This window comes from Vulpes lagopus, chromosome 4 (assembly GCF_018345385.1).
Source record: "Vulpes lagopus strain Blue_001 chromosome 4, ASM1834538v1, whole genome shotgun sequence".
NCBI lineage: Eukaryota > Metazoa > Chordata > Mammalia > Carnivora > Canidae > Vulpes > Vulpes lagopus.
This window is the reverse complement of record NC_054827.1, coordinates 12395378-12408171: the sequence shown is the minus strand read 5'-3', so window position 1 is coordinate 12408171 and position 12794 is coordinate 12395378. Positions and strand designations below refer to the sequence as shown.

The 12794-nt window shown below is 42.7% G+C and overlaps 1 protein-coding gene across 1 annotated transcript in view; it reads right to left on the bottom strand.

The window, feature by feature from the left end:
* WWC2 (WW and C2 domain containing 2) overlaps window positions 1-12794 on the bottom strand; it is a 204740-nt gene that overhangs the window by 39135 nt on the left and 152811 nt on the right. Inside the window, exons 12-16 of the mRNA XM_041753925.1 lie at window positions 9677-9806; window positions 9059-9139; window positions 8876-8962; window positions 4821-5013; window positions 2912-3076 (exon numbers count right to left, since the gene is read on the bottom strand). Of these exons, the coding sequence (XP_041609859.1) occupies window positions 2912-3076; window positions 4821-5013; window positions 8876-8962; window positions 9059-9139; window positions 9677-9806 (656 nt within the window). The remainder of the gene's footprint in view (window positions 1-2911; window positions 3077-4820; window positions 5014-8875; window positions 8963-9058; window positions 9140-9676; window positions 9807-12794) is intronic.

Genomic DNA, 12794 nt, shown 5'->3' with positions numbered 1-12794 from the left:
GACACACACAGAGGCAGAGCCATAGGCAGAGGGAGAAGCAGGCTCCCTGCAAGGAGTCCCATGTAGGACTCAATCCCAGACCCCAGGATCACACCCTGAGCTGAAGGCAGACACTCAACCACTGAGCCCCCCAGGTGTCCCGACTACAAAACATTTTTTGAAAGAAGTTAATGAAGATCCAAATAAACAGGAAAATATCCTGTACTCATGGATCAGAAGACTTAAAACTTAAGATTACAATACCCTCCACAGTGATCTATAAACTTGATGCAATCTATATAAAAATCCTAGCTGCCTTTTTTTGTAGAAATTGACAAACTGATACTAAAATTCATGTGGAAATGCAAGGGACCCCAAATAGCCCAAACCATCTTGCAAAAGAAAAACAAAGCTGGACGACTCACATGTTCTTATTTCAAAATAACTACCAAGCTACAGTCATCACGGTAGTGTGCTGTTGGCACAAATACAGACACACAGATTAATAGAACAGAATTTAAAGCCCAGAAATATAAATGATCACACTTATGGTAAACTGATTTTCAGCAAGGATGCCAAGATAATTCAGTGGGGAAAGACTAGTGTTTTCAATTAAGTGGTACTGGGAACAATTGCATACCCACATTTAAGAAAATGAAATTGGACTGTGTGATTTACCTATCGTGAGTAGGTCCAATTGGAGCCAAGGTCTCTGATCAGAAACCTAAAAATAAAACTAAACTTTAAAACTCTCAGAAGAAAACACAGGAGTAAATCTTTATGATGTTCAGTTGGGCAGAGTCTTCTCAGATATGACACCAGCAGTGCAAACAATAGAAGATAAAGCAATATAAGAGACTGTAATCTGGACTTCTACCAAAATTTAAAATTTTGTGCTGCAAATAAAATCAAGTAAGTGAAAAGAAACCCACAGAATGAGAGAAAATATCTGCAAGTCATTTGTTGGATAAAAGACTTGTATCAAGACTATATGAGGGACTCATAATTCAATAAGAAAATAATAATAAAGAGATGATGATAATAAAGTAAAATAATGGAAAGATGAAGAATTCATTTAAAACACAAAGGATCCAAACAGATAGTTCTCAGAAAATTTTTTTTAAATATACAAATGGCCAATAAGTTCATGAAAGCATGCTTAATATCATCAGTCATTAGTGAAATATAAATGAAAGCCACAATGAGACAACACCTCACACCACACTGGCTAAAACCAGAAAGGCAGATTTGTAACACGTGGCAAGAGCTTGGATGACAGAGGCCCTCACCCACACTGCTGGTGAGAGTGTAAAATGGTGCACCCACTGTGGAAGACAGTTTGTCAGTTCCTCAAAACATTAAAACGTAGAGTTACTATATGACCCAGCAGTTCCACTCCTAGCTATGTACGCCAAAAGAGCAATGAAAATGTATGTCCAAACAAAGCCTTATACAAATGCCCACAGCAGTGGTGTTAATAATAGTCAGAAAGCAGAAACATGGGCAGCCCGGGGGGGCTCAGCGGTTTAGCGCTGTCTGCAGCCCAGGATGTGACCCTGGAGACCTGGGATCGAGTCCCACGTCAGGTTCCCTGCATGGAGCCTGCTTCTCCCTCTGTGTCTCTACCCCCCTCTCTCTCTCCCTCTCTCTCTCTCTCTGTGTGTGTGTGTCTTTCATGAATAAATAAATAAAAGTCTTAAAAAAAAAAAAAAGCAGAAACAGCCTAAATACCCATCAGCTGATGAACAGATAAATAAAAGGTGGTATATCCATATAATGGAGTATTATCTGGAAATACAAAGGAATGAGGTACTAATACATGCTAGAATATGGACGTGCCCTTTGCTTCCATTTCACTACCTGCCACAATGTCCACTGTCGTTCTTGCACACAGTAGATGATCAATAATAATGTGACTTCTGCTTGGTAAACTCTTTTCTCATAGATAATCGAAAATAAACTTGAACTCAGTAACAACATTCACAGATGCCAAGTCGGTGATGAATGGCCTCCCAAAAGGCCCCTCTACATTTTTTAAAGTGTTGAGAATGTAGATGACTGTTGGTTACAACAAACTTCATAGAAAATATCGTTTTATTGATAGAACAAATAGAAACTAAGATACTCTAGCCTCAGTAATTTGACATGTGCAAATGATCCGAGTTCCAGATGTATGACTTGACAGCGGAATCAAAGATGTGAACACAATGTATGAAACTATAAATTTAAAGCAAAAAGTTTTCCGTGGTCACCTAAACCGGCTAAGACTCTGCATCAGCTTATTTTGACAGAAGGAAGTGAGCAGAAATGGATCCTTCTATAAACTATACTTGAAGAGAAGCTGGAAATTATCTTTCTGGTTTTGCCGTTGCTAGGAAGCTGGAAGGAATGGGTAAGCTTGGGGGAGGGAGGGGAGTGAATGTGAGCTGGAACACACGGGTGCCACAGCCATTCCAGATTATTCTTTTGGTCATAATTCCTTCCTTCCTTCCTTCCTTCCTTCCTTCCTTCCTTCCTTCCTTCCTCCCTCCCTTCCTTCCTTTTGGTCATAATGCCTTTCTTTCTTTCTTTCTTTCTTTCTTTCTTTCTTTCTTTCTTTCTTTCTTTCTTTCCTTCCTTCCTTCTTTTGGTCATAATGCCTTTCTTTCTTTCTTTCTTTCTTTCTTTCTTTCTTTCTTTCTTTCTTTCTTTCCTTCCTTCCTTCCTTCCTTTCTTCCTTTCTTTCTTTTTTAAGATTTTATTTATTTATTCATGAGAGACACAGAGAGGCAGAGACATAGGCAGAGGGAGAAGCAGGCTCCCTGGGGGAAACCTGATGTGGGGCTCAATCCCAGGACCCCGGGATCACAACCTGAGCTGAAGGCAGATGCTCAACCACTGAGCCACCCAGGTGCCCCAGTCATAATGCCTTTTTATTCCAATTTGGACTCACCAAGTCTATAGAATCTACTAATGGCTGATTTGGTTGAAATACAGAGTCTTCATTTTCTTCATCATTCTTTTTGCAAGACATTTGCTTAGAAGGAAGCAGGTTATACCACAGAGTGAAAATCTCGTTGGAAAATGGTAAATCAGCCAGACTGATCTGAGTTCCAGCCTGTGTGAAATGAAGGGGGGGGGAGGGGAGAAAAGAAAAAAGAAAATGTTTAAATTCATGTTTGCTTCCTCTCATATAATTATTGTGCAAGCCTGTTTGAAGGTTAAAAAAAAAATGCAATACTCATGATAGAAAGTACTGATAGATTTTTTTTTAAAACCTGAAGATGTGACTAAGTAAGAAATAACCCCAATCCAGAAGCTAACCCTAGGATTGTTTTTGGCATACTATTTTGCTAAAACCTAATGACTAAACATGTAACTTTTTGTAAGTGTAATTATTTTTTAATGAAAAGTCCAAAAATAAAAATTAAAAAAATAAACGCATAAGCATAAATCATACCTCTTACAATGTGCTATATACGAGTCGTTTGATTATTACTCACAAAAACCTATCCAGTGTAAAATTCAAAAACAAAAACTCTACTGTGGTTCTTAAATGAGAGATAGCAAAATTTTTCTTTGAATTAGTAGAATGTCAAAAAAAAGCTTTTATATTCCAGCAAATGGCACATATGAACTAGAATCTAATTAAACTGTATCATTTTTTTAAAGGCTATTAATTAACATATTTACTAACTTTATGGAGCTTCTGACACACATATCTACTGAAGTAATCTGACAGCCTAATGAGTCTGTTATCTTTGCTTCATTTTATTTATTTATTTGCGAGAGAGACTGAGAGAGACAGAAAGAGAACAGAGCAGGGAGAGGGGCAGAGGGAGAAGAAGGCTCTGAGCAAGGAGCCTGACTCAGGGCTCGATCCCAGGATCCCATGATCATGACCTGAGCCAAAGGCAGATGCTTAACAGACTAAGCCACTCAGGCACCACTTTGCTTCATTTCTTGTCAGGTAATATTATCAAATCTTTTTTATATAAAGAAAAAGAAATACTACTAAGAAATCTATCACTCTTTTAAACTGTTCATGATGAAGTGTGCATCGTGAAGTGTGGTTTTGTGTTTCCTACTGTACCGCAGAGAAACCTGTGCTGTTGTTTGAACACATGACCACCCCTCTCGGTGCTTGCATTTGAACCCCTTATGTAACTTTTCTGGTATATAATGGTTTTCCAGTTATTGTGCACAAAGGTATGTTAACCTCACCATCAGTTATAAATGAAGTCCTTTGCATTAGCATTTAAACATCCTATTCCTCTAAACACAATATTTAAGTCTTCCTAGAATCTATAATACCACGTCTGGGGAGAATATAATAAAGAGACTATATACTCAGTCTCCTCCTTAATTTAAATTTGTAATGGGATATGTATGGGATGTCCTTTTGATATCTGGCTCCATCATTCACTAGCTGTGCGACCCTGGACACGTTACTTCTCTTCGCAGTTGTTTCTCTGAAAATAGGGGTACTCATACCTTTTCCCTAAGACTGTCATGAGGATTAAATAAGGTAATGTATACAAAGCACCCAGCAGAAGACTCCTGTTGGGAATAATAAGCATGCTCCAGAGTGATAATGACGACAGAGGTCAAAGGATAGAACGGGAGATAGATTTTACACAAGATCACAATTAATAAGCAGATTGGAAAGTTCTTGAATAAAAGAATGAAAACCAGAAATCACTACTTCCGATAAAAAAAAAATGAAACCACCAGTGGATGTGCCCAAGGCCCTGGGCAGATCTGTGGTGGCAACAGGGCTGGCAAAGCAGCAACTAGAGAGTTCTTCTCAGCATACCTCATCAGAGGCATTTTATGGTAACGGGAATCGTGAACCAACCTACCAGGCATTCTTCGCTTCGGTGTTTGCTAACAGAGCAGAGATCTACTCTCAGCGTCTTCTGCTGTAAGGCTGTTTGGGAAATGGCCACTCTGAACATATCGCTGAATAGGATGGATTCCGTGGCTGGATGGACTTTTGTTCGGAACAGACAGCTGACATCGGTTGAGGAGGGAAGCAGAGCAACCCTGAAATACCTGCAAAGGACAAGAGTGAAATGCATTTCACAGGTACTTCAGTTATACCAGATTCACAGTTCGCGTTTGAAATGATCTGCACAAGAGAGAGACGCAGGGGAACACGGAGTTCATTATCAAGCCGGAGCTTTGCTGCCGTAACGGGTCCACCTGCGCTCAGCGGCAGAGAGGCTCTGTTCTTAACCCGCTCGTGCCGACTGTGCCCTGCACCTGCCACAGGGCTGCAGCGAAGGCCCGACAGGGAAGAGAAGACGAGGAAAATCTGTGGGGCAGAAGAATTTAACGTCCCACCTGCCGGGGTACTGCCAATTCCAAAATAAAGTGTTTTTTTTTTTTAAGCTTTTATTTATTTATTCATGAGACACACAGAGAGAGGCAGAGACACAGGCAGAGGGAGAAGCAGGTTCCCTGTAGGGAATCTGATGAGGGACTGGATCCCAAGACCTCGGGATCACGACCTGAGCCAAAGGCAGATGCTCAACCACTGAGCCACCCAGGCGTCCCCAAAATCAACTTTTCTGAGCCTGGGAAGATAGGATCACACTAAGTAAACTTTGTCCCAGTCATCCCCAGTATTAAACAAAGGGTGCTGGTGATCCTTTCCCAGGAATGGAATACATTATGCTACTAGTGAAAAAGAATGGCTAAGTAGCATATCGTGAAGCAAATTTATAAATATCATTGTCAAGCATCACAGAAGTTTCAGAGACGACAAACGTTTTAAGAGCCTTATGCTCTTTTGTTTTAAGAGCCTTATGCTTTGTAAAATTCAGAGGAAGAATTATAGAAAAACAGCAACTTCTAATGCTACTTTCAAGTGATTTTTCCAAGCACACGTTATATAAGGATTCACAACTTTTAGAGATGGCAGGAGGCATTTTCTTTTAAATCTCAAAAGGAGAATGCCCACTAAATCCCTACCCTCTAATTCTGAGCTGGTCTAATTCCTATTCTAAAAGATGCCTTTCTCCGATTATGAAAACAGAAGAATGTCCTATTATTTCTGTATTTGCTATCAAAATATAAAATTGATGATGGAATATGTATAAGTATGGAATTATCAGAATATAAAAAACCAATGATGGAGATTCAGCCTTAGGGGACGAGGGGGCCTTGGGCGCCTGCTGTTGAGGCTGGAGATTCAGCAGAAGAAATCTGCTCTTGAAAGCCAGGAGGTGAGGTATACTACCAAGCTGGCATGGAGGGAAACAAAATTTTCCACTTCTGCAGACTTCAGTGTTACTCCATACCAGTGGCCTAACCACTTCTGTGACTCCAGGATGTTTCCACATGCAAAAAAAGGTTTACATGGTTAAGAGCCCAAGGCACAGGGGAAAGAAGGTAGGGATGTTTTTCCTTTCATTCTGCTGCAGGTGAGGTCACTCCACACAGGAGCCAGGAACCACTCACAAAAACACTGTGGCTGCTGCCAAACAGCTAGCTGGAGCCTAAGCTCTCTTTGCTGTACTTAATAACCAGAAAGTAAAATTTGAAGTTATGGGGGGAAAAGAAAAAGAACTATTTTAAGATATTTTGTTTTTGGCAGTGTCATTAATTCAAACCAAGGCTTTCATTTCATGGAGGGGCTTAAGAACATGGCGCTAGACATCTCAGGAAGGTCCAGACCAGTCAGACAAGTGGTTGCCCAGGAGATGCGGACAGAAGAGCCTGTTGCACTCACTGCCTGAGGACTGCCTGGTTCTAAACTGCACTGGCTGTCACCGCACCTCAGGGGCACTTTGCTTGTGACTTCCTACGAGGAAAGGGAGCATGACTGTGATTGGCTTGGCAGTGGCACAATATTTGGGGAGGCCTGCCCTTATGGCATGAGGTTAAGGATGTGTGTTCTTGGGGACTTCTGCAGTTCTCTCCTGGACTTGTGGGATGGCTCTCCCTGTTCGTAGGTTTGATCCCTGATGGAGCGGTCTTCTCTCAGATGTGCTGCATTGAAATGAAAAGGCTGCCAACGCTCCAATATCTCAGCCTACTTACTGGTAGGGAGAAGTCACAAATTATATTGTCAAGCCAGTCTTCCCCGAATACTACTGACTGGACTTCCTAATGTCAGTCCGGGGAAGCAGGCTCTCTAGGGTGATGTAGACACTCCCCTGTAATCCTTCCCTCCTTGTTTTATCGCTATTAATGCAGATCCCCCCAACACCCCACACACCCTGATTTCAGGAGATCTTGCAAGCCAACTTCCCTCCTGGAATCCTATTCCCTTCCAATTTTGATGATTGTCAATACACAGACATCCACTAGCTATTCTTCTACTGCCCACTGTATAATCTCCATCTAGCTATATCTTTTTTAAAATATTTTATTTATTTGAGAGCATGGGCACAAGCAGGCGGAGGGGCAGAGGGAGAGGGAGCCCAATGTAGGGCTCGATCCCAGGACCCTGGGGTCATGTCCTGAGCTGAAGGCAGAGGTTTAACCCACTGAGCTATACAGGCACCCCACCTAGCTATATCTTTATTTAGATCTAGTTTCTTTTCTCTGACAATTCTTAGAGTATTTGGATGTGAACTTAAAAGTAAACCCTTAGGGAAAACATCCAGAACTCTTACATTGACTCTATTAAATGTCCTTTGCATTGAGGAATATACTCTATTACTAAAGGAAATATCCACCTGGCTGGGTGCAGAGTCTTAGAGGTCACCCCTCAAGAGTTCTTTCTTTTTTGAAGCCTTATACTAGCAGATTGAACATTTTACTAAGTGCAGGACTATAGGACACAGAGATTCTGGATTTGAAGTCACAGGTGCTAAGATGAAATCTGGCTTCCTTCTGGTGCTCTCTAGCCATAGACCTTTAAGAGAGTCCCCGAAACTCTGACTCCAGAGTGTGAGTGGTGATGACGATCGCTAGAACAATCGTCAGGAAAGAGTCTTCAAACAACAGGCTGTGAAGCATTATGACATCACTTCGTTTGACAAAATAAAGTAACCTCAAGAAATTAATGGTCACAGAGAAGTGAATGCTTGATGCTAAGGAATGCTACTCTTTTTTTTTTTTTTTAAGATTTTATTTATTTATTCATGATAGATACAGAGAGAGAGCGAGAGAGGCAGAGGCACAGGCAGAGGGAGAAGCAGGCTCCATGCCAGGAGCCCAACGCGGGACTTGATCCCGGGACTCTAGGATCATGCCCTGGGCCAAAGGTAGGTGCTAAACCGCTGAGCCACCAAGGGATCCCCAGGAATGCTACTCTTACATGTAGCATGGTAAGGTGTTTGGCAAAGTTGTATGGATAAATGAAATTTAATCACTACATTTTCTTTTCTTTTAAAGATTTTATTTCTTTATCAGAGAGAGAGAAAGACAGAGACAGCACAAGTAGGAGAAGCAACAGGCAGAGGGAGAGGGAAAGCCAGACTCTCCGCTGAGCAGGGAGCCTGACTCAGGGGGTTCCAACCTAGGACTGGGGATCATGACTTGAGCTGAAGGCAGACACTTAACCAACTGAGCCACTCCGGCATCCCAAATCACTACATTTTCATGTAAAAGATTAGAAAATTACCTCAAACCAAAGAAGGTATAATGAGACAACAACAAACATTTTAATTAAATTAAAAGAATTAGGCCCCAACACAGCATAATACAGAATTTCTGGTTGTAAAGGGAGATGAAAACATCTTGGTTTCTATGCCTGATAACGAATCTGTTGAATAAGGATCAAAATCTAATATACATTCTCCTTTTCTTTTCTTTTCATTTTATCTGCTGTGGGTTGAAACTTGATCAGCCCTGCTATGTCTTTTCCATCTTCGTGTAAATGAACTGCTCAATTACAATGTATAATTTATCATAAGTGAGCGATTTTCAGTTCTTCAATTTGTTCTTTGCTAATTTTACTTACACTTTTGAAGTATGAGGTATCAAGAAGGCATGAAGATTTCGGAGCTGTGCTAAAATCACCATGAAACTTGACCTTTTTGCATCATATCTGTCAAAAGAGAAGCTGATCAAACAGGGAAAGAGCACGGGCCCACCAGTCCTTGCAGAATTCTAGAACTGCCCCCTCGGTGTGTGTGTCCCTTACCTGAGTCCGATCTGCACCTGGGCAGTCTCCACGATGGTGACATCCCCTTCACTGTAGGGAACATCTTCAACTTCACTAGGCCTAGGGACAGGGCAACAGTGGGTGCAGGTGAACCGTTTATGAACAGGGTATTGACTATTATGGTTACTGTTTGTCACTGACTCATTCTGAATTAACAGCACTCGCACAGCGCCCGGGGACCTGACCCCAGTGAAAGCTCACTCTTTTAGGTCTTTCTTCACCTTTTCAAGAGAGTCAGCCTCTGAGCCATTAGGGGACAGATTTTCTGATGCCTGACTTTTCTGAGCCTCCCTGGGGTACCCCACACCCCTAGACACACTCCAGGCTTTCAGAAATGTACTGGAGATGCTTCGTGTATCAAACGGGTGGTGGCCAGCAACTCTAACTTTCTCGTTAAAATCAAGTTTTAAGTCTCCAAGGGGGTCAGATGAGATGTTTTTGGTATACTGAAATTTTCAGGCACACCATTTCTTTAACGTCTATAGCCCTTCCACTGCAAAGTGGAATCGGGGCGGCAGGGCACCCACAGGCTAGAGCCCACCCGTACAGCTAGGAGGAGATTCGGTGTAACCAAAAAGCACTCCTGCGAGTCCTTACTGTTTCACGAAAGCCTCGTAGACCCCACTGTCTCCAGCCACAGACTCATCAGACACGGCAGCCGACACACAAGCAGTCTTCTCCCCAAGCAAGTGGATTACTCTTCTTTTTGGTAATGATTTTTCCACATCTAGGGAGGAGAGAGGGAGCGTACTAATTAGGATTCATAATTAGGAAAAGTTAGGTACAAAAATACACACGTGGTTTGGTTGTGAGAGAGCCAAAAACATTTCCATCTGAGAATCGAGGAGGTTACTGTTTGAGTCAACACATGTGGCTGATTCAAGGCATCACGACTTACAGAAGTTCCTGGGATGTCAGTTATTTTGGTCACCGTTTGAGAAACAATGTGGTTTCTCTTCGTCCTGAAATATCTGAAGGGAAAGGATAAATGACACACATTCCCACTGGCCCCTTGCTCTCTCTGTTAGGGATTCCCTGTAGTTACCAAACGCTCGGTGGCAAGGAGCTAGCTGCGTCCCTCAACTATGAAAGATATTTCTGTAAAAGAGAGCATCTAGCTACTCAATGGCAAGAAAGGTTTCGGCCTCTTTTGCTTCCCCTTCTCTCCACATGCCATATTCAACATCTCCCATGCTACCACGCTTAACAGAGTCAAAGAAAAAAAAGTCTTTGACTTATATAGAATTCCTCACCAGCTAATACCATTTAAAAAAAAAAAAAAAAGAAAAACTTTGTGCTACTGAATCTTTAGCACCAACTACCACTTAACTTTTATCTGTAACTCATATTCATACACTGCATCCTGCGGTGAGCAAGGAGCATTCATTTAAAGCTGCGTTCCTATGTAATAAGCTGCGAGCCTGCCGAGTTCTTTCATCCTCCAGCAAGTGAGCAGGGATCAGGATTGGTATGCATTTCGCCCCCCTTCTGAGTCGTGACTTTACATCTTGTTAAGATGTTTAAGTTTTAAGGCTTCAGATTACAGGATTGATTGCTGCATTTTCCCTTTTATTTCTGGCAGTGGGAATGCTTTTTCCTTGATGATGAAGTGCCTCTCTCCGCCCACCCCCCTTTGTGAGGGGTGAAGGTGATGACATGATTTATTGATTACCCCCAGGAATATCCGAGGCAGCTCAAATTGACTTTGACAATGACAGAGACTGACTGGAAGGACTTGGTAGTCATTCCTCCGTGGTCTCTGTCCTCCAGTGGGGACGGGCGCCAGAGAGCGGAATGTACATAAAGCAAGTCGACTTTGCCTGCGGAAGACTCCAGAATGCTGAGGGAGACAAGTGAGGCGGCATCACGACGCTGGGCCACCCGCCCCCACGTGGAGGTCAGACACCCCCCAATGCACCGAGTGCTGGTGCTCTGACTGAAGGGGATTAGTCTTTACAGTTAAATATATGCTTTTAGTTGTTTTCACACATGGCACTCAATACGCTTTCCAAATAAAGCTCTCGGATAGAATTCCTTTAGGGTGACTTTTTAGGAGCAGCTTTCTAATTAATATAAGATGCATCTGAAAGGTAAAAGCTGTATCCTGGAAGCTTTGGGGACACTGGGCTCTGGGCAGACTTCTCGGGTGTAGCAGCAGACCCAGTGGCAGAAGAAAGGCTACCGCCAGGCAAAGAGGCCCAAGTACCCGGGTGGGGTCAGGCCTGGGTGATTCTTATACTTGTCTCCCTCTTCTCCAGCAGCCCCTCCTGATCGAGGGTTGAGAAGTGGTTGAGAAGTGGTCACTGGAGAATGCTCCAAATACACAAAGAGTGAAAACAGCTTTGAAATAAATGCTCAAGATCCTTCAAGTCCAGAGCCTGGAAATATGGGCTCCACTTTCTCCTCTTGCTTCTTCATTCATACTTCCTTGAATTTCAGTGGTTTGTGGCAGGAACTGGGCTTAGCACAGTTTGTATTGCTTCTCATCGTACGGTAGTACTAATTCCATGAACTGATGCTGAGAGACAGGCACAGTTAGATGCTCTCGATGTGTGACAGCATCAGTGCTCCCAATCCTCTGTGAGGGAGACACTCTATCACTCCCATTTTGCAGGGGAGAAACAACGAGGCTGAGAGCCTGGGTGATGTGCTCGTGCTCGCCTGCACCAAAGTAAAAGTGCAGACTTGGCTGGCTCCTGGGGCAGGAAGCATCGCACTGCACCACACACACGACTGCACCCTACACACCACACTCCTTCCTGGAGGCAGAAGGGAGGCCCCACCACTGGCTTCTGCTTTCCTATAGCCACTAAGTAAACACTACTCCTGTGCTTATTTTCTTTGACGTTGATGATTTTGATGACACATTACTTATAGCTGTGGCACCTTCTAGGCAGTGCCACACGAATCACACGCATGTCTCCTGCGCCCTGCCTCTGCCTCGGGCTCTGGGCCGCTGGCAGGTGGTGTTTTGGTCTTCAGTATTCAAAACCACAGAAACATGATAGATTTGTCTATCACTTTAAACATCTAAATTGGCCAATCAGTAAATACATAGAATTCTTCGGACCAGAAATACAAAATAAATAGGCTTCTCAAAGCAGCAGGAAAATACTTCTAAAGAGGACCGGCCTCTTCTGTGTTCTGGACACGCAGTGATGTGCGTAGATCTGAACGGGGCTCCTGGGGACCAGACTGGAGCTTTTATTTCACATTTCATTTCAGGCTAGCTCTCAAATAGACCATCCCCCTCAGACCACAGCCACGGTCATCTGCCAGCAAGGGTACCATGTTGTTCTCTTGACAACCACGTGTCATATATTGAAAGCTTCCACCTTGCAAAGGGATACAGACTTAAAAAAAAAAAAAAAAGATGAAACTCTCCCTCCATTTCTGTCTCTGAATACAAAGGCAGCAGTAAGAACTGGATCTGCTGCATGCTCTCCCGGGCTGCAACTAGTCATGCAGCCAGAAGATGGCAGGGTAATACTACTACATCGGAACCAGCATTCTCCAAATTCACTTTAGGCAGAAAGGGAGAGTCTGGCATGAAACAAAAATTGTATTTATATAGAATTCCCTGAGCAATCTAAACATTGAACCCTGGTACTAATTATCTGGTATGCTAATTGCCTTGGTTTTAATCTGTTTTAGGCCAACTTTAAAAAGAAAGCCCCTCTCTCTTGCCTTGCTATTTCAGAGACAGAATCTTTGT